The sequence below is a fragment of the Acanthochromis polyacanthus genome, chromosome 20 (genome assembly GCF_021347895.1).
Source record: "Acanthochromis polyacanthus isolate Apoly-LR-REF ecotype Palm Island chromosome 20, KAUST_Apoly_ChrSc, whole genome shotgun sequence".
NCBI classification, from domain to species: Eukaryota; Metazoa; Chordata; class Actinopteri; family Pomacentridae; genus Acanthochromis; species Acanthochromis polyacanthus.
The window spans coordinates 27,810,562-27,832,112 of NC_067132.1; the positions used below are offsets into that span (position 1 = coordinate 27,810,562).

At 38.8% G+C, this 21,551-nt stretch overlaps 1 protein-coding gene across 3 annotated transcripts in view; it reads left to right on the top strand.

The window, feature by feature from the left end:
• Positions 1-15,323, top strand: part of cdh10a (cadherin 10, type 2a (T2-cadherin)) — a 35,256-nt gene extending 19,933 nt beyond the window's left edge. Inside the window, exons 8-12 of one of the 3 annotated variants that reach the window (XM_022196340.2) lie at positions 1,759-1,895; positions 1,977-2,098; positions 2,922-3,030; positions 5,227-5,478; positions 13,884-15,323. In XM_022196340.2, coding sequence (XP_022052032.2) covers positions 1,759-1,895; positions 1,977-2,098; positions 2,922-3,030; positions 5,227-5,478; positions 13,884-14,374 — 1,111 coding nt within the window. In that variant the 3' untranslated portion in view covers positions 14,375-15,323. Of the gene's footprint in view, positions 1-1,758; positions 2,099-2,921; positions 3,031-5,226; positions 5,479-13,883 lie in introns of all 3 variants that reach the window. The other 2 variants (XM_051940496.1, XM_051940498.1) reach the window with 2 other exon arrangements.
• The last annotated feature ends 6,228 nt before the right edge of the window (positions 15,324-21,551 follow it).

A 21,551-nucleotide genomic window follows, 5' to 3' on the forward strand; every position in this document is an offset into this window, starting at 1 on the left:
ATACATTTTCTCTGAGGAAATGCGATGTGTGAAACATGTTCTTGTTTGAAGTAAAGAAGGACTTTAGCGTGTTTGTCTTAAGCTGACAGATCTGTGCAAGCAGAGCAAATCAGAGCTGCACTTTAGTTCAGATCTTCCATCTCAAATCATCAAATTTTAAGCTGTATTTCTGCTCAACCATCTCTGATTGGCCTGAAATTTTAATAGCATAAAATTTCGAGATTAAGAAGGGTATGTGCAAACTTTAGCTTGGTATATGAAGTACTTTCTGAAATGTATTTTTGTCTACAAAATTTGAAGCCGTTTGTTCTATTTATGATAAAAAGTCAGATTTTTTTTAAAGTAATCTTTGATTATGGAAGATTTGAAATATGAACATAAATTAAAGCCATCATTGAGTTCACATTAAGAAAAAAATTGATCATGCAGAATAGTGATATATATAATTGAGGGACTTTTAAAGTGCATGGGATACATCTTGCAGATATTTTTATTAAAGTTAAAAAATAATGTTTTTTTTTAATGTTCATTATGATCATGTCTTTGCAAATTCCATAATTATTTATCATGGAAACAATCACTTCATAAAAATGACTGGATATCACTAAAATGTCAACTAAGTAACGGTCCAAATTGAATAACAACCTTTTAATAAGCTAAACAATAATAAAATGAGCTTATTCAAAAATTGTTTTGATTGTGCTCTTTTTATTGAGTTGAGACAATCATGACATATTTCTTTTTTGGCAGTATATCAAATATTATATGGAATATAACAAATTGTATCTGTGTCTGAGAAATCACTTTCAACTAAGTTACCCATTACAATGGGTAACAGTGTTAATTCCAGATCACATGACCTGCTCCACATGATGTCATTTCCTCCTGAAGAAAAGACTGGCAAGACTCCAAGGCTTTGAGTTATTAAACGTAAGTTAGTGTGTGAGTCAAGTGTGGATTTTTCACACGTCACCAGGTTTACTACAATATATTTCTAAATAATTTAAATTTTACTCAATTGTATATACAACATTTTAGAAGAATCTTTCTGTAAAATGCCATGTGGTGTTTGGTTATGGGCGGCCATGTTGATTTTAGGCCTGAAAACAGCAAAAATGTCAACTATGATACCTGTCAACTATGTTACAAAAAGTCCTGCAATTATATATTGACCCATATGCAGTTGAATGTCACAACAATACAAAAGAAAACATATAGAATGCTTTAAATATGTAATAATTGTTCACAAAAATGAAAAGAAAGTTAAGTGGTTGGACTTGGATGGAGTAGGTATGACAAGTTGTACCACCAAAACAAAAGCATTAGTAGATGGTTTGATCCAAACAGAACAGACTTTTGGAAATTGTAATGGTTCTTGAAATTTAATGAAGAAATTTAGTACCATTGCTAATTCCAATTCGATGGCATTATAAGGAAAACCAATGAAATTTCCAAGCTTTTATCTTGCAAACATTTTCAAGTTTCAGTCAGACCTCTGGAGACTGTCTAACTTGCAAAGGCACGTTTCTTCGTATTTTGGTGTTAGACCTTCATCTGGCAGCTACACTACCAGTCAAAAGTCTGACCATACCTTCTCATTAAATGTTCTTTATTTATTTGGATTAGTTTCTACAATGTAGATTAATATTGAAGATTAACACTTTTTTGGTTTACAACATAATTCTGCTAACCACCAAGCCATTGTACAGCCCCGTATTAATGTTTTGGTGTTGATATTAGCTTGTATTCTTGTTGCAGATACTCCATCGATCGGCACACAGATCTGGAGCGGCTGTTCAACATTGATTCCGTGAACGGCACGATCACGACAATGAAAGCACTGGACAGGGAAATGTCCAAGTGGCACAACATCTCAGTGGTGGCCACTGAAATAAGTAAGAGAAGCTCTGATATCTCTGCTAAACCGAATTCATCTGTGACTTTCATCGCCAACCTCAGTCCTTTATTTGTTCTAGACAACCCTCGTCAGACCACTCGAGTGCCTGTGTTCATCAAGGTGTTGGACGTCAATGACAACGCGCCCGAGTTCGCGATGTCCTACGACACGTTCGTCTGCGAGAACGTCAAAGCTGGACAGGTGCTTCAATTTAATGTTTCTCTAAGGATTTGTTACATTAACTGTTCCCATTGAGGCACACGGTCAGATTTATGGAGCTGAAAAACTCCATCACAGCCCCACAAATGTGTATATCCTCATAGAATCAATTTTGCTGCGATTATGGTTTTATAGACGCACATGGCCGTATGGTATAATTTTCTGCACAGCGTTGCATTGCTCACCTATCTGCAGAGAAGGGTTGAATGAATCCATTCAAATGATGCATAAAGAGCACATGGTGTAAGAGGTAATTGTTGACAATTTCACAAAACCGAGTGCGGACCAGTGGGATTTAATATCTATTTCTATCCATGACATTGAAATATGACATGTACATGGAGTTTTTATTCTATATGGCACAAACCGACGTACTGCTGGAGGTTATTCACACTCCAGTCGTGTTTGATTATAATTGTATTCCATTAATTATCCAAACACTCTCACTAATTGCAGATTACTCTATTCATGTGTTTTACATTACATGCTTTACAGATTACAAGCTTTCCATACTGTCACGCTTTGGAAACCTTTGAATTCATTGGGTTTCCATGATTAATTTTGTTGGATGTTAACCTTAATTATTGAATTAGTCAGGTAATTTTACAGATTGTGTAATACTGTACCCTTATGTATGGTAGTCAGGTTATTCTGTATTATATCACTGTATAATAATAGGGTGTAAACCTTAATATTTATGGATTGCATTTGGGCAAAACATCTGTTGTTTTAAAAGTGCTGTTTAAATACTGTTGACTTGTGTTTATTCATGCTTAGTTCTCATATTTTGTTATTTTCTTTGCAGCTGATTCAGACAATAAGCGCCGTCGATACAGATGAACCCCTCGTTGGACACAAGTTTGTCTTCAGTATAAGTGCCACCAACCCAAATTTCACCATTGTTGACAGGGAAGGTGAGATATTCTTCTTTTTTTTTTTGGGCATTTTAACTGTAATTCCCAATGCAAACCAAATGTAAATACAGAAAAATGACAGCTTAATGCCTCAAGTTTTAGTTCTGGGGGATTTGGCAGGAGTACAATTGGGATTGAATATATACAAGACATACAAATATATATTTAAAGAACAGAATAAGTAGTACACAGTGTGTGATAATTTCACTGACCATTCATGCTACTTGTAGAGCTTTAATTGTTTGGGGACTTCCTTACACGGTGCAGTAAAGTCATTGTGAACGCTAACATTCAAGCACATTTTTTCTGTCATACAGCAGAAAATAAATAATACTCAGTGCAGTGGTAGTTGAGCAGCTTTTTGCAGTAACATGTTGAAAAACCTTAAATGCTTGATTTGTATATTCCCCTGTCATTTATTCTAATACTTCAGTAAAAAGTATCACAGTAGACAAAGCTAATAAAAAGACTAATGGAAACTAAAAAGTCCACCCTGAGAGCACTTTTACCAATCAACTCTGCACTGCAAGTCATTTTGCACCACCATGCTAATATGTTTTTAAAATGATGACAACTTTGTGATTACAGAATGAGCTGTGCTTGAACTTAAAATTAAATGAGTTACTAATAACCCTTTGAGTCCCAAAACTCTCCGTCTGGATTGAAAAGTATGTTGTCTTTACAAAATTGGCCAAAATTACACCAATTATGAGCAAACCCGGTCTCTGCAAAAAGATCTCCATGGAGATTAACTGCATTTGCAAGAACATTTTGAGGTGAAAGTAATTTAGTTTTCAAGTTAACGTCATCTGTAAAGTGGAAGAAAAGGCAGCCGGTTTAAAGGAATGTCTAAATTATCAGAGAGAAGGTGCTGTGGGAATTAGAAACCCAAGACTGGATGTGCACCGAGAAGACCGTTGTTTCGTGTGTTGTGATAGACGAGAGACCATTATTATACATACGCTACCGTTTAAACGTCTGAGGTCACTGAGAAATGTCTATTTTTCAAGAAAAGCAATTTTTTTTTCAATGAAGATAACATTAAATTAATCAGAATTACAGTCTACACATCACTCTTGTTGTAAATGACTATTCTAGCTGGAAACAGCTGATTTTAATGGAATATCTCCATAGAGGTACAGAGGAACATTTCCATCAACCATCACTCCTGTGTTCTAATGCTACAGTGTGTTAGCTAATGCTGTTGAAAGGCTCATTGATGATTAGAAAACCCTTGTGAAGTTATGTTAGCATTTTATGGAAAACATGTAATTGTCCGGGTGACCCCAAAACTTTTGAATGGTAATGCAAGTTTATTTTCTGATGTTTTCTTTCAATTTCCCTCACTTTCTTGTATTGGTAGCAAGGGCAATAACCTCACAGCAAATGCTTTTCCCACAAAATGCCAATTTAATGCAGTTTGGCTGTATTACAACAGAATTTTGTGAAAATTTCATGAGTTTATATGAGATACACAAACTGCAAAAATGGATACAATCGTTGGATTTAGAGCTTTCCAACTGTCCTTGAACTGCTCATATGCCATTCTGTCAGAAAATATGACCAAATCCAAGCTTAAAGTCATTATATTTAATCAAAAACAGTTTATTTTACATGTCTCATTTAAAAAAAACAACAAAATACTAAGAACCACGTGACACACACCAAAAAGAAACACAAAAATCACCTAATTGAACTGCAGGCAGTGTTTACACTGAGCAGATAGGAGGCAAGTAGATTCATAAAATACCTATAATTTATGGAACCACTATATTTTTCCAGTACAAGTAACACCTGTGGGCACTACGAGAAAAATGTTGCACATATTAATTCCAGGTCTTTTCAATTTTTAGAAAATAAATTAAGGAAATTTTTTTAAAAATTCCCATTTTTTTAGGATTTACTGCACAGAATATATATTTCTTAGTTCTTTTTACCACTAGCCATGGTTGGGCTGCTTCCATAGAGGTGCAAGACTTTATATTGCCGTGAAAAATGAGCCCACAAGTGAGTAAAAGTGCTCAGAACAGTCAGGGAGTTAATACACTTTGTCTTTTTTAAACTACTATTTAGACCTCCCAGTGATTCTGTCACGAGACGAGGAAATGAAGACTCCAATTCTTTCATGTCGGATCATTAAGCGAACTGGAACATCACATCATTGACAAGCCTTTGCTCATCTCCGTCTCTCCTCAGACAACACTGCCAATATCCTGACTCGGAGGGGAGGCTTCAGCCGGCGTGAGATGAGCATGTACTTCCTGCCTGTGGTGATCTCCGACAACGATTACCCCATCCAGAGCAGCACCAGCACGCTGATCGTGCGGGTGTGCGCCTGCGACAGCCGCGGGAACATGCAGTCATGCAACCCCGAGGTCCTGCCCTTCTCAGATGGTCTCACAACCGGAGCTCTGGTGGCCATCCTGCTCTGTGTCATCATCCTCCTCAGTGAGTCGTCATGTTTGTGACGATGTGTGTCTGAACCCCGTCTGGCTATGTTTGTTGAAGCACTCGTAGTAACAACTGAGTCGGTTCATATCATGCAAAAGCAGAAACTGGCCTCACATCCACATCTATCCTCTATTCTCAGACATTCAGATGACCTTAGCTACTGTTGCTATGCCTGCCAAGCTTGCATATGGAGCTCAGACGAAGCACCATGTGAATGAAGTGCAAATTAATTAGATTTTTGAGAAAATCTAATTAATACATGAGTCCTTATGTATGTATTAGGAGTTAGTTAATTGAGATAAAGGAATAATGGCTCTATCTTTACAATCACGGGCATTTGCAGTGGAGCAAAATGCAGAAATTGCATCAAATGGTGGAAAACAATGTTGAAAATATGGTAGAATTATGGGATCTGTGTTTATTTCCAGCTTTTTATTGAAACAGAGTCCATGTAAAAGGGTCCTATGTAGTCAAATATGAGACTAAAGCTCCATGTTCAAGGCCAAAAAGCTGACATTACCAGCCTATGACCCCAGAAGAAGACAGACTAAGCAGGTTTTATGTGAATGAAGTGCATATTAATTACATTTTGGAGACAATCTAATCAATATGTATATATTAGGAGTCGGTTCATCAAGATAAAGTAATAATGGAAGTAATTTTACAATCAAGGGCCTTTGCAGTGGAACAAAATGCTGATTGTTAGTCAGCTCCAGTTTCAAACTGAATAACAAAATTAAAAAAAAAAAAAAAAAACCTGGAAAGAAAGACAGATGTTAGATTTAAGCTTTATCGTCCATATTGTCCAATATGTTCAGGGCTAATTCTTGAATGAAACATAAAGCTGCAGTTTTAATGGTAACAAGCTTTTGCTTCGGCTGCTTGATATCAAAATGTCATATAAAGTGAATGTAACGCGTAATTTCCATATAGGCTATCCAGTGTGTCAGGCATCAAGACTTGTTGCAATGTCCAACGTAAGACCACACAATAAGCTGAAGATATAGCCATGAAGGTGCCAAATGCAAAGCAAGCCGTAGCCAGTATTGCTGATCTTGGCAGCTTATGTAGCTTAAATAATAAACACACCGGTCAATCCATCCCTGACACTTTCACTCTTCTCTTTTTGGTTTTGGAAATGATTTAAAAAAGACTCTTTCAGAAAGGTAATATGGCACTTACTGCAGCTCACGCTTCTACTCAGGGTCGCCGATCTTAGTCGCTAAGTTATAACTGCAGAGTTACTGCTCAGAGATGAGCTTTACTGAGTGGTCGGTTCTATCAAATCAACCGAGCCGTTTCTGCAACACAGTGATTTACCTGACCTTGAAGTCACACAAACAGCAGCGGTGCACATGTTTAGTTATCTATCCACTCCACGGTGACCTTCATTACCATGGCTGCCACGACCGGGCTCAGATTCTGTTGTTCTTTTACCATTTCAGGACTGAAGCCGGCTAAAAAACATTTAAATCCGCGTACTGCCGCTACGTATGGGTGCACGAAACGCACAAAAAAGGCACAAAATTGTAAAATCGCCACTTAAAGCAAGCCTCGCTTTCATTTGCTTCACGCTGCAGCCAATTCAAGGTGCAAAAGTCGATGCTGTGGACCAGCTAGAGTGCCCACATGGGGGGAAAAGCAGTGAATACCTCTGTTCTTACGAGTTCTAACATTACAAATAGGGCATTGATTAAAAGCTTGGACTCGGTGCGATCAATAAGATGTTACTGGAAAGATGTCACTCTGCCAGCCGTCCTCTGGCTGGCTGGCTGCACCTTTAGCATCTCACTATATTAAAACAGTGATTAAAACTACCTTTTGTTGATACAAGATACAGGCTCTCAAACACACCAGTGTATGGCAGATGTATAATAATAATAATAATGGATTAAAGTGACTGTCTGCTACACAAGGGAGTTGTGCAGAGAATCGATGATAAAAAGCTAAAAAACTGAAGCAAAGATGTGTCATACAACAATGGGTAAAAACAATGGTTCATCCTGCGAACCGCAAGCACTTTCTGGGCATCTTTTGCTCCTGTCATATTATTACTCACTGTGGGCTCATTTTTCACTGCAATATAAAACCTGTGGAAGCTGCAGAGCCGTGGATAGAAGTAGGGAAAACTCGGAAATGCCTTTTTCTGCAGGATATCGTTGTCATAATGGCATCAATCAAGGCAAAAATAAAAGTTGTATTAACTTGATTTTGTATTTTACAATCATTGGAAGAAACTAAAATCTAAATATATACACTACCGCTCAAAAGTTTGGGGTCATCCAGGCAATTTCATGTTTTCCATGAAAACTCATATTTTTATCCATGTGCTAACATAACTGCACAAGGGTTTTCTAATCATCAATGAGCCTTTCAGCACCATTAGCTAACACAATGTAGCATTAGAACACAGGAGTGATGGTTGCTGGAAATGTTCCTCTGTACCCCTATGGAGATATTCCATTAAAAAGTTTCAGCTAGAATAGTCATTTACCACATTAACAAAGTCTAGACTGGATTTATGATTCATTTAATTTCATCTTCATTGAAAAAAAACGTGTCTTTCAAAAATAAGGACACTTCTAAACCCAAACGTTTCAATGGTAGGGTAGATATATTGTTATAAAGGCGGCTTATTCGCACTTCTCTGCACACTCTCTAAAGATGTTTCACCGTGCTGAATGTATCTTCCAACAACTTGCTCTCCTGTTTTTAAACCACGCTGTATTTATTTTATTGCTGAAGCCCTCAGCCACTCTAATTTGTTTCCAAACTTAGAGCGCTGTGTGAGCACAGCATGCATTCTAGCCAAACAATCTGCTCCGTGCTCAATGGCACAACAGAAAATTATTTGTTGTGCCAGATTTTTTTTTCTTTTGCAGTATCTGGTTATGCAAACTACTTGGTCTCATTTAAAAATGTGCCAACAAATGAAGCATTTCAAATAAATAGTCTGATTTCAAGCTAAAATTTGGTTAATTTTCCCGACAGAACTGCAAATTACAATCATGGTTAGTTCAAAGACCATGGGAAAGTTGAAAATGTATCCATAAACATGTGCCACTGAGCTAAAAAATGACAATTACGGCATTTAAAGTGATTTTGCTGACCTACTCTAAGGCTTAACGGGAACTCCATGGCTCTTTGTACAAGATGAGATGCAAACCTGAGACACTTGGTACACCAAACTACCAAACAGAATGTCCGATGAGAAATAGTATAGAGAATGTTTACTCCTTGGCATATTTTTAGAAGAGATGTGGTGAAATAGTCCAATTTCAAGCTTAGATTTGGCAAAATTTAGCACCAGAACCGCACGTCACAAATGTTTAAGTTAACTACCATAGGAAAGTTCACATTCCAACCGTTTTTGTCCATTGTTACAGTTTCTAGCTCCGATAAATAGAGTATTAAACCCACTGCCAGGTTCTGGGCTGAACAATGTGTTTGTCTTACAACAATAAAATGCTAACCCCACACCTAAACATTTGTTCTTGCGCTCCCAAACACAAATAAGTCCATTTGAATGATGACTTATGAACTAATTCTTGGAAAAGACTGTTATGCTTTAAAAAATACTACTAAACCAACTCCAGCCTCAAAGATAAACTGCACTGCCTCATGGTACAAGATGAGATACACTTTGTACACCAAGTTACCCACCAGAAAGTCCTTATCAAGCACTATAAACATAATGTAGGATAAAGATAAGCGGTTTATTCTTTGACATATTTTGAAAAGACATGAGATTTGGTATGTTGGTAAGATAGTCGAATTTCAAGCTTAGGGTTGGTTAATTTTTTAGACAGAACTGCAAATCACAATCATTACAATCATGGTTGGTTCAAGGACAATGGGAAAGTTGAAAATCTGCCATTTTTGTCTGTTTTCTACAGTTTCTTGCGCTGAGGAAAAGGCTTTTTTTTTTTTAACCCTTTAAGCTTCAGTCAATTCCAGCCGTTTTCAGTACAAAAAAATCGCTAATATTCTATTTTTAAATAAAAAAATTACGAAAAATACGGGGAATATTGGACGTGCATCGGGAGGTGCATTTCCTTGAAAACGACCGATTCGGGGATTTTATACGACTTCAGGACATGTTTTGGACAAAATAGTTTACTGGCTTGTGTCATCTGGATGTAAAGGTTGGATTATGGCCGTTTTTTGTGCAATCTTTTTTTTGTGTGTAATAATAAACCCGGAAATGTGAGTCGCGCTGTGTGCGTTGAAGCCGTGTATAGAGAACGGATGGATGAATATTTGTTTTTGTCGGACAAATGTGTTTTTCTCACCCGCTGTGGTAATCGCATCTGAAAGTGGTTTATACCGGCGGATTCATGAGAATCTAAGCTTTCCATCGGTGTATAGTGTTTGTATAATCGCGTTTGCACCCGTCGGACATTCTTGAAATTCCTATGCAAATTAGTAGGTGTACCGCCGGCGGTACACTGAAGCTTAAAGGGTTAAACAACCCTGAAACTCATGCTATTTATAAAATCTAACTAAAAGTACTCAAGGCAATTGCATTGACTCTTGGTAGAAGATGAGCTAACTATAGATGTTTTTGTACATGAAACTACCCACCAGAATGTCCTTCTTTAGCCACAATAAACACAATATAGGAAAAAGAACCTTTGTCATATGACCCAAAATGTTCCTTTTCAAGGAAACAGAACTGTAACCACGTAAATCTTTTAAAAAATTTAAAAAAAAGAGTCTGCCTTACAAGCTATAATCACACAAGGTCTTTTGGGTTCTTTTAACTTGTAAGTAATCATAAGTAATTAAAGCAATAAATGACTGATTACAGGCTGCTCTCCCTCAGAAAATACGAGAGTGGTTTTGCCGTCCATTCATTAGACAATACATTCACTGAACGGAAAGGTCTGCCTTTCTCTGGGAAAGTAGGTCGAACATTGCGTCCTGACGCACAAAAGCACCACTTCAGCCCTCCTCATGATCCGAGGCAGTATGTAATACCATACAGGGAACAACAAGAGCAGCGCCTATCAATTTACCCAGCAAAAAGCAGAAACGGATTATGGTCAAGGACGTATCAATAAGTAATGGGCTTCAACTGTCATTGAACTTTACCTTTGCTTGGGCAAGCACATTACCCAGACTGAAAAACAACACAGAATTCCCTGAATACGACTAAAGTCAAGGCAATAACAACTAATGAATATGTGCTGGAAAAGAGGTCCTAACTTCTTTCCTTGCATCGAATTTAACCCTTTTTTTCTTATCTGTGTTCTATTAGCTACAGTAGAAGCATTGCAAAACTGACTTTGAAGCAAATCAGTACGATATTTTACAGCATATTTATGTATTTTCCTCCAACTGAAGCATTCGCCTTTCCTGCTGTAATGGCACTACTTCATTTACGTTCGCGGATCTGAGAATTTCTATCGCTCAGAGACAATCATGGTGCTTCTTACAGCCGACAAAAATCCAAAAGTCTGACCTAAACTTCCTCTTGAGCAGGTTAGCATTGCAGCATGTTAAAACTTGGAATGTTTCATGAAAATCATGTTAGTTTGTGGCCAAGTCAAGGTGAAGTTGATGGTACTAATTGGATATTTTCGCCTGTTTTTCCAATCTGGGCTCTACAAAACGAATTCAGCAGCAATTTTTTTTGAGTTTTCAATCGTATTTATTGCAGCTCTTGTCATGATCTTGTCTTTGGTGTGTTATTTGATTGACTAACGGTGGGCAGATCTCCTCTCACACGTCGAGTGTAGTGAAGGTTAAACTCCCGCTCTCCTCTCGAGCTAAAATATCACGACATCTGCTCATTATCTGACGCCTTTTCGCGCTTGAAACCCCCTCTGACAGACTGTCTCATTCACCTCCGCTTGACTCCGATAGGCAGGGCGCTGGGATGGAACCTCATTGCAGCCCGTCTAAAAAGCATGACATTGGTCAGTGGAGGCGAGCGCTCGTAAAAGAACTTTTTAACAGCTGCCCCCACCCTCGGCCGACCCGTGTCGAAGGGTTTGTAATTAACACCCAGGTGGGAGGCGGCTATAGTACCTGCCGCGAGGACAAAAAAGACAAGAGGAGCACAGGTGAGGCAGGATTTTATGTTTCTGGAGTTATAGGTTTATTTAAAATGTTCTGCTTTCTGGAGACATGCTCACTTTGCGATGAGATGTAGAGAAAATAAAAGGATCTTCCAGCCACTCTACAGTGAATGTGTCGTTGAAAGGGGGAAAAAGTTAGCAGTAACATGTGGATCCTGCCAGCAACAAGGGTCAGAATTCGGCAAAAATGTTAAAGATGCTGACTTGGGTTTGACAAGTACCAGAGATGATATTCAGTATTTTATGTCACGTATGTACACGGCTGTGCAAAAGCTTCACTGAGAAACGTCCTTGTTTTTGAAAGAAAAGCAATGTTTTTCCCATGAAGATGACATTAAATTAATCAGAAATACTGTCCATCTGGCTACTTGTTAAAACCTCGGCTGCTTCACTTGAATTCAGAACAGATTTTTTTCCATTAACTGACCTTTAGCAATTGAAATACCCATGAGATATAGGCAGACTTCAGGAAAGTGCTGTAAAGTGGAGATTGTTTTAAAATAAAAAGCGTGGCTATTTAAAGCTACGGCTATGTATGACAGCTTGCACCTACAGTACCGTTCAAATGTCTAGGGTCACTTAGAAATGTCCTTATTTTTGAAAGAAAAGCAGTTGTTTCAATGCAAATAACACTAGATGAATCAGAAATTCAGTCGAGACATTATTAATGTGGTAAATGACCATTAGAGCTGGAAACGGCTGATTTTTAATGGAATATGTCCATAGGGGTACAGAGGAACATTTCCAGCAACCATCACTCATGTGTTCTAATGCTACATTGTGTTAGCTAATGGTGCTGAAAGGCTCACTGATGATTAGAAAACCCTTGTGCAGTTATGTTAGCACATGAATTAAAGGGTGGGTTACATTGCCTGGGTGACTCCAAACTTTTGAACAGTAGTGTATACATATTTTTGGGTAAGCTACTTATTCATATTCTGGTTAATCTAATCTGTATTTCTAACAAAATCTCAGATCCAGGAGTCTCAGTGCATCTCACTTTAACTGACTTTTAATGACATTTGGAAGAAAACAAGGGTTTTTGATGTAGTTTTTTTGTAAAATTCTTAGTATTTTCAATGTTGTCGGTCTTCTTGAATGGTTGCTGATTTATTACTTGCTACACTTATTGGACATTATAACCGTCAACTGAGAAACAACACAGCTATTTTGGAACTACAGCAATGGTCAAATCAAGTTGTAATTAGTTTTAAAACTCCATTAGGCTAATTGCTTCGTGAAGCTATGTGATAATATACACAAATAAAAGTCAGATCCAGCTGTCTTGTTAGCATTAACGCGTTGATCCAGATATCGACAAGCTGCTAGAATTCAACCATCCAATTAATCTAATCTGTATTTCCAGCAAAATCGAAGGTGTAGGACTCACGTTTACTGACTTTAACGACATTTTGAAGAAAACAAGAGTTTCAGGTCTGGTTTCTTTGGTTTCTCTGCATTTCTGTGTGAATGGTTGCTAATTTATTGCCTTGCTATGCTTATTTGGACATCATAAATAACAGTCTACAGGGTTATTTTGGGACTACAGCAAAGGTCAGATGAAGTTCTGCACAAAATCCCAACCACACTACTCACCAGTAGAAAATATTATTTCACAGCTTACATACTGTAACACTACATGTGGCTAATTGCTAAGCTATGCTAAAATGTTAGACATGGACTTTTTTCTTTTTTTCATACAAATATTAGAGATAGAATGCAATATTTTATATCATGTATATATATATTTCTGGGTAAGTTATACTATGAATGAATAATCTGATTAATCTAATACGTATTTCTAACAAATTCCAAAGGTCTAAGACTCACTTTCATTGACTTATAATGACATTTGGGAGAAAACAAGGATTTTGATCTGGTTTTGTTGGGTTTTTGTAGCGTTTGTTGCTTGCTACACCAAATTGAGCATTATGAATTACAGCTTAAAAGCAGAATGGTTATTTTTTGGACTACAGTAATAGTCAAATCAAGTTTCTTTGATGAAATTCTAACCACACTATTGACCAGTAGGATGTGCTCTGCATTCTTGATGACATATGGAGATCCTCCAACCACACTACAGTGAATGTGCCATTCAAGGGGGGGAATAAAGAAAGCTTTTTCAACTGAATCTTTAATAATAAGAAGTGAACGCCTGAGGCAGTGTTGAGGATTTGTCACTGGTAGCAAATGTGTCTCCCCTCTGCGCCTCCTGCTCCCCTGTGCTCTTTAATGCATGACACATGTTAGGAAGCACACGTCTTATGCGGCGCCTGCTTACTCTCTCTGCATTTCCCCGCTGTGTTTTTGTGTGTGCAGTGATCGTGGTGCTGTTTGCTGCCCTGAGGAGACAGAGGAAGAAGGAGCCTCTGATCATCTCCAAAGAGGATGTCAGAGACAACGTTGTCAGTTACAACGATGAAGGGGGCGGAGAGGAGGACACACAGGCCTTTGATATCGGCACACTGCGTAACCCAGAGGTGATGGATGCTAACAAGCTGCGCAGGGACATCATACCCGAAATGCTGTTTCCCTTTCGGAGGACATCACCGATAAAGGATAACACGGATGTCAGAGACTTCATTAACGGGAGGCTGCAGGAGAACGATTCGGATCCCACGGCGCCCCCCTACGACTCCCTGGCCACGTATGCGTATGAGGGCAGCGGGTCGCTGGCGGAGTCCCTCAGTTCGCTGGAGTCTGCTGCCACCGAGGGGGACCAGGATTATGATTATCTCAGCAACTGGGGACCACAGTTCAAAAAGCTGGCAGAAATGTACATAGGGAAGAGCCCTGACCGAGAGACCTAGAAGAAGCCATGGCAGTCTCATTTATTTTCTGTCTGTTGATCTAGCTAGCCAACCAGACAGCCTGTTTGTCTAGTTAGTTAGCTGGCCAGCTAGTTGACCGTCTGTCTACCTATCTATCAAGCTATCTTATCTGTTTATCTGTCTAGTTCGCTAGCTAGCTCGCTGGTTGACTAGTTGTCCATTTGATTCTCACACATGCACAAAAGCCCACATGTGGACGGCGAAGCGGAAAAACCCAAGACTTGAACAGAGTTTCCTCGTTAATGGAGATACAGTACAAATCTCAAAAAAGTTTTACTGTTTTTTGGTCATAATCAGTAAAGATGCCTTTGAATTTTAGGATTTTTTTGTGAACAATGGTGTGGACAATGTGTTTTGTAATTGATGAGAGATAGTAGTATTGTAATACTATCGATGTTAATGGTTACCGGATCCGGGTTTAGGGCGGGGTTCGGGAAGGAGTCAAGCGGCTTTTCCGGCCAGCTCCATTAAATACTGTAAATGTACAAAGTGTTTTTAATGATGGACATGCTATATACTATTTGCTATCTTCGTTTGACAAGCAATGTTCATGTGAATGGTTGGTGCAGTTGATTTGTCAAACTGTGAATTCATCTCATCATATAGGTGTAACATGTAATGGAAAGTGTATGTTGTAGGAAACTGTCATACACTGGAATCATGCTGTCTGAATGCTGAGTCATATTGTTTTATATTTATATTTTTATACTTATTTTCTTAATAAAATGATGTTAAAAAAAAAAAAAAAAGACAGCGACATTTCCAGTCCATTGCCGGCTGTTGCGGGTTATAGTTCATCTAGTTTTGCCTGTTGGGAGCCGTTCCGCCCACCATGAAGGCCAGTGTGCTTCATTAAAACTTTCACTTAAATCTCTGTAAGCTTTGTGATAATATTCCAAATCAACACAGAAATAAATAGAAAAATGTAGCTGCCTTGTTAACATGTTGATCCTGATATCGACAAGCTGCCAGCATTTCAGCGAAAATGTTAAAGATCCTGACTTGGTTTCTGACAACTATCACATGTGAAAGTCAGTATTTTAAATTATCTCTTTCTGGGTAGTTACACTTGAAATGAATATTTTGATTAATTTAATCTGTATTTCTAACAAAATCAATCATGGCCCAGGATACAGTGTATTGTCCTCTACATCTCACTTTTACTGACTTTTAATGACATTTTGAAGAAGAAAAGGTTTAAGGTCTAGTTTTTTGGGTTTATTTTTATTCATGTGTCTGTTTTCTTCTTGAACGATTGCAAATTTATTGCTTCCTGCATCAATTTGGAGTTTTTTTTTTGTTTGTTTGTTTTTTTGCCTCCACAGATAAATATGGCTTTGTTGAAAGAAGAATGAGTTGAAGTGGTACTTCTCAGTGGATGTGAAGGATGGACATATGGAGAGATAGAGTTAGGGTTTGGGTTAGGCAAGTGATATTTTGGGGGGCAAGCTTGAATTTCAGCCACGATCAACTGTTTAGTTTCGGCGGGTTCTTTTGGTCATCCAGAATGGAGTTTGTTCATGACACTGTCCATTTCTTTAAACTTTTAAACCACCTTCGCTACCATGGAAAAGTCAAGTGGAATCCTCCTCGGATTATGCGCATTAAATTCATCTGCTATCTTTCGATATGTCCATCCTTCATGTCCACTGAGAAGTACCAGTTTAACTCTTTCTTCTTCGGACAGAACCATATGTGATCTGTGGAGGCAAAAAAAAAAAAAAAGTTAATGAGTTAATTTCCTATGTGTCCAGACTTTAGAGACACCCTGTAGTCAAGAGCAAAAAATATAATTTTCTAGCTTACACACTATCAAACTTCATGTGGCTAACTGCTATGCTAAGCTATGTCATAATGTCCGTGTTGGTTCTCATTCATCCAAGTCATGGTTATCCAAAGTAGTTTAAATCAATCCACTGGACTTTAAGAAAGTTCCTTGAAGACGTTTCACCTCTCATCCAAGAGGCTTCTTCAGTTCTGGTGGTGGTTGGTGTTGCCTCAGCTTTTAAACCTCTGTGAGGTGTGTCCAGGGCGATTATTCCAACGACCGATACCAAAACTCATCTGACTACTCAACGATGGTCGTTGTGAGTATCGTTGGGGGTCGTTGAAATGCGTCACTGAGCCCTTGTGTGCTAATGGTAGTCATTAGCATGAGTCTGCTGAGTAGTTCTTTTGGGGAGTTTTGAAAGGACTTGATTGTAAATTGGCGACAGATGATATCGCAGACCACCCCGCCTGTTCAGAGATGGCTTCTCTACCTTGACATGGATGGCTATTTTCACTCCTCTCTCAAACCATCTGTCATAATACAGAGAAATGAACCCATGAATAAATCTGAGATCTAGCCGTCTTGTTGGCATTAACATGTTGATCCTGATATTGACAAGCTGCCAGAATTCTGCAAAAATGTTAAAGATGCTGACTTGATTTCTGACAAATATTAGAGATAGAAAGCCATATTTTATATCATATATATGTCATATATATATATATTTCTAGGTAAGTTATAGTGTAAATGAATAGTATGATTAATCTAATCAGTATTTATGCGTCGATCTAAAGTCAGTGCATCTCACTTTAACTGATTTTTAATGACATTTTGAAGAATACAAGAGTTTTTGATCTGCTAATTTGTTGCTTGCTGCACCAATTTGAAGATTATTTTTATTTGTGTGTGAATGGTTGCTAATTTCTTGCCTGCTGTACCTATTTGGACATCATACATAATAGCCTCAATGCTACGTGGTTATTTTGGGACTACAGCAAAGGTCAAATCAAGTCTTTTTTATGAAATCCCAACCAAACTATTAACCATCAGAAAATGTCATTTCCCCACTCATACACTACCAAACTCCATGTGGTTAATTTCACTCATCTGCAAATGTGCTGTTCATCAAAATAGAACTTGCTGATAAGTGGGCAGCTGTGGAGATGCGTCAAATCAATGCCCTTGTCACGTTGCTTCGCTCAGTTTCAAATCCTAACACCTACCGGCTCGCTGCTGCAGTGCGAGACATGTCGCTGCTGTCCTGCTCCTCATGTGCGACACCCAAAGTGATTAAAACACGTTTCCCCCTCTGAGAGGAAGAACTGGCTAATTTAAGTTGCCGCTTTGCTGTCAAATGTTTGTCTTGCCATTCCCATTTTGTTTACACAGAGTCTGTGAAAGTTTTTCGCTGGGCTTTTGCTTTTGTAAAGTTTCTTCCTCTGACAGAATCTTGCATGAAGCGCAGTCCTTTTGTTCGCAGAGGATTACAAAAAAGAAGAGGGTCTGACTAAAGCAAGTGATTTCAGAACAAAGACAAGCAAAGAAAAGCTGCTTCTGTCATCTGCCATGATGCGTCTGAACACTTCTGGGAAAGTAACTTCTTGTCTGATCAAGTAAACAATCGTTACAAAAGAAGAAAGTCACATTTGATTTACAAACTCTATAGAGTTTAGTGCTGATTAGGCATTCCTGAACAAGCTAATGTATCAAAAACAACTTTCTGACCTTCAAAAGAAACCTTTTTTTGCCGCCGTTTACTCAATTCTATGAGAGCAACCTTTCAAAATAATAGACAAGTCCACTATAACAGCACCACTCACAATGGGTGCATAAAACATTCATATATCACTTCTAATATGTTGTTCTGAGGGCTGAATCTTCTTGAAACGTACAAGAAATAGCAAAAAAAAAAACTGGAGAAAAACTATTTTTCTGTATTTATGTATGATGTGCAATCCAAAACTGAAGTCAACATGACTGAGCAGCGACTGGACTTCTTTCTACAGTAGTGATCATTGTGAAGGGGAGTGCTGGCAGGAAAGGTCGGACCTCATTTCAGAAATTCAAAACCACAGCATCTCAATGTTATACAACTTTACTTCTTGACTGCCTGGCTTCTTTTTCCCCGAGTGATCACCTCGCAGCTTCTTATAATGATGAATGTGATCCATCATATTTGTATTTCAGCATCTGGCTTGTGGATAACCCCGGCTGCCGTTCCTCTTTAAGTCCGACGGATGCACTTTTTGCGTCAGAATTCACGTCCGGTCTTCTCGGCTGAATTGCTTTTGAAGTTTTTATTGCAGCGAGAAGTCGTGCGTATCAAATGAACCCACACAACTCGACCTTTCCAGGAATCCAAGCGTCACCGATTTTATCAACACTTAAGCGCATCTTTTCTTTTCACAAATACAATTCAAGACAATCTCCCTCACGCAACTCTGAAAAGACACATCTGCTGCCAGCATTTTCTAGTGAGACACATGTAAGAATAACAATTTCAGAAAACAAAATAGCTCTCTTTTCCTTGGTATGAAGGCTAATATGAAAAAAATCTGCAAGTATAATCCCATCAAATCATGCAAGATCTGGTTAGCTAAGAGTATTCTGTAAAAAACACCAAACACAGCATGTATGCCCCGGCCTTATAATAACCCAGATAAGAGCTTAAAAGCACAGGTATTGAAGTTACCCTGAGAACAGCCTGAGGCTCATCGGGGTTGATTAACATTAAATTGCTTAATCAATGTTATGGCGTTTGCAAAAAAACATGCAGAGTAACACCAAGGGTACATGGAGTTTGACCCATTAAAAGCTATTGTTTTTTGAATGTTAGTGTTGGAACCTTAACATGAATGTGCATCAGAGTCATAGATGTTTGTCAAACACCCTCATAGAAGCTCAGCGGGGTGAATCAAAGGCGGTATTCTTCATCTGACCTGCAGCCCGGGGATCCATGTGCCCAGCGAGATGTGATTACTCTTCCATTATTTCATGAATAAAGCGTCGCCATTATGTTTCATGTCTTGCCACTAATTGGACCACGGTCACCTGCATCAAGCTCCGATCACAGAAGCGGGCATCTGCTTGGGTTTTTATCGGCTTTTTGAGGCGGTGGGAGAATTTTATCTGCCGACTACTCACATGAGGCTGCATGATTAGTAGTTAAGTGGAACATATCCCCATTTGATGTAGGCATTAGCATGTCACATGGAATAATACATGACGGATAAGGCTTGATGGTAAACCGACTGCAGGATGCTGCAGTTTTATTACATCAAGTGAAAAGAATCAGCACAGATTGTGACAGCAGACAGGATTTAGGGTGATGTTTTGTCTGCGTACTTGTTTTTTTTTGAGGCAAGTCAGGCGAAAACAATGCATCAACAACAAGCTAAAAATGGTTTTCCTGCTGCAAGAAAAGGCGACACCCGTGACCTCCACTTCAGCTCCAACTTGCTAAGACTCTATTCCGGGTTGTTTGTGCACAGCTGCTCCGAGATTATCGTCGACAGACAGCAGGTTGACGCCGTAAACTTCCAGGATTCAGTTTTTCAGATGTTTTCGTGCCCCCTGCAAGGCTGGTAAGAAGCGGGTCCTGTGTCACGATTTATAATGCATGATGTTTTTTATGGGTCTATTGTGGCTGGAAAAAGGACTAAAAGATGCAAAGTACTGCAATCAATAATGCAGGTGAAATATTGGTATGCAGACAAGATGTGACAGCACCGGTGGACCGCCTGAGGCTTTTTTTTTTTTCTTTTTTTCCCTCATTGTCCAGTGATTGGACTATTTAAAAATGTCCTCTCTCGCACAACATTTCATCCAAACAAGTTACAAGCGGATACCCAAGGCACCCAATTTCTCACATTCAGCCCTAATGTGGCCAAAACGTAACTGAAAGGGCCTTATTTTTAACATACATTGATTACATAACTGTCCATCTGGCTACTTGTTAAAACCTCGGCTGCCTCGCTTGAGTGCAGAATAGATTTTTTCCATTAACTGACCTTTAGCAATTGAAATACCCATGAGATATAGGCGGACTTCAGCAAAGTGCTGTATAGTGGGATTTGTTTGAAAATCAAAGGCGTGGCTATATAAAGCTACAGCTACATATGGCAGCTTGCACCCTACAGTCCCGTTCAAATGTTTAGAGTCACTTAGAAATGTCTGTTTTTGGAAGAACAGCTTTTTTTTTCAATAAAGGTAACATTAAATTAATCACAAATACAGTCTAGACATTGTTAATGTGGTAAATGACTATTGTAGCTGGGAATTTTTAATGGAATATCTCCATAGGGGTACAGAGGAACATTTCCAGCAACCATCACTCCTGTGTTCTAATGCTACATTGTGTTAGCTAATGGTGTTTAAAGGCTAATTGATGATTAGAAAACCCTGATGCAGTTATGTTAGCACATGGATAAAAGGGTGAGTGTTCATGGAAAACATGAAATTGTCTGTGTGACCCTAAACTTTTGAACGGTACTGTATATTCATGGTACTTTCCTCTACTTTATGTCTAATTTTTCCTTGTTTTTTATCCACTTTCCATCCACCTGTGAGTTCATTTCATAGCTTCATGTCGGTGTCTGTCTGGATGCACACGGTTTTCGCCAGGTTGCACACCTTAGGACAGACTGTCACATGCATGCGAGCCAGAGAAAGTCACAGCATGGCCATACATGGCCTTGCGAGAAGAACAGAATACTGTGAAGCTTAGCCGAATCCTGGGGTCCTGACATGCGACGACACCTGCTTTGTTCCATACACCCCTCCGTAATGAGATATTTTTCAGAGAAACGTTGACCAAGTATGAGCATGCGGCGGCATGACCGTGTTCTGTAGCCACCTAAGCAGGTTTGAAATGATTTCAGCGCTCTGCTGGCTAGTAGTTACGGACGTGGGTTGAACATTAAAAAACACAAGGCAGCTTTTTTCCCCTCAGGAAAAGAAAATTACTTCTGAGCACAAGGGAATGCATCAGTGACATGGCATACTGCCTAGTTTGTTATAATTACAAGCAAAAGCAGTTCTGAATAGGCATCTTAATGACCAAACAAATTGTTGCATATTTCAAACCCATCTGGATAATTTTCTTAGGGGAAATGTAATTGCTGTTCAGAACTGGCAAACACCATCTTTGTTGTGATGAGCGAACGCACGCATACAAACACACATATAGCACCTGAGATTATGCATAATGCCACCTTTTTTCACCGCCGCTAATGGAATGCTGTTCCGTCGGGTTGCAGATAATGCAGGTGCACGTGTGTCTGTCTTCTGCCCGACTGTCAATTAGGCCTGTAATAGTTTATTAAAGCTTTGTCTGGGAGCCCATTTGCATGTGTATGTGTGTGTTATGATGGACACGGTGCAGTT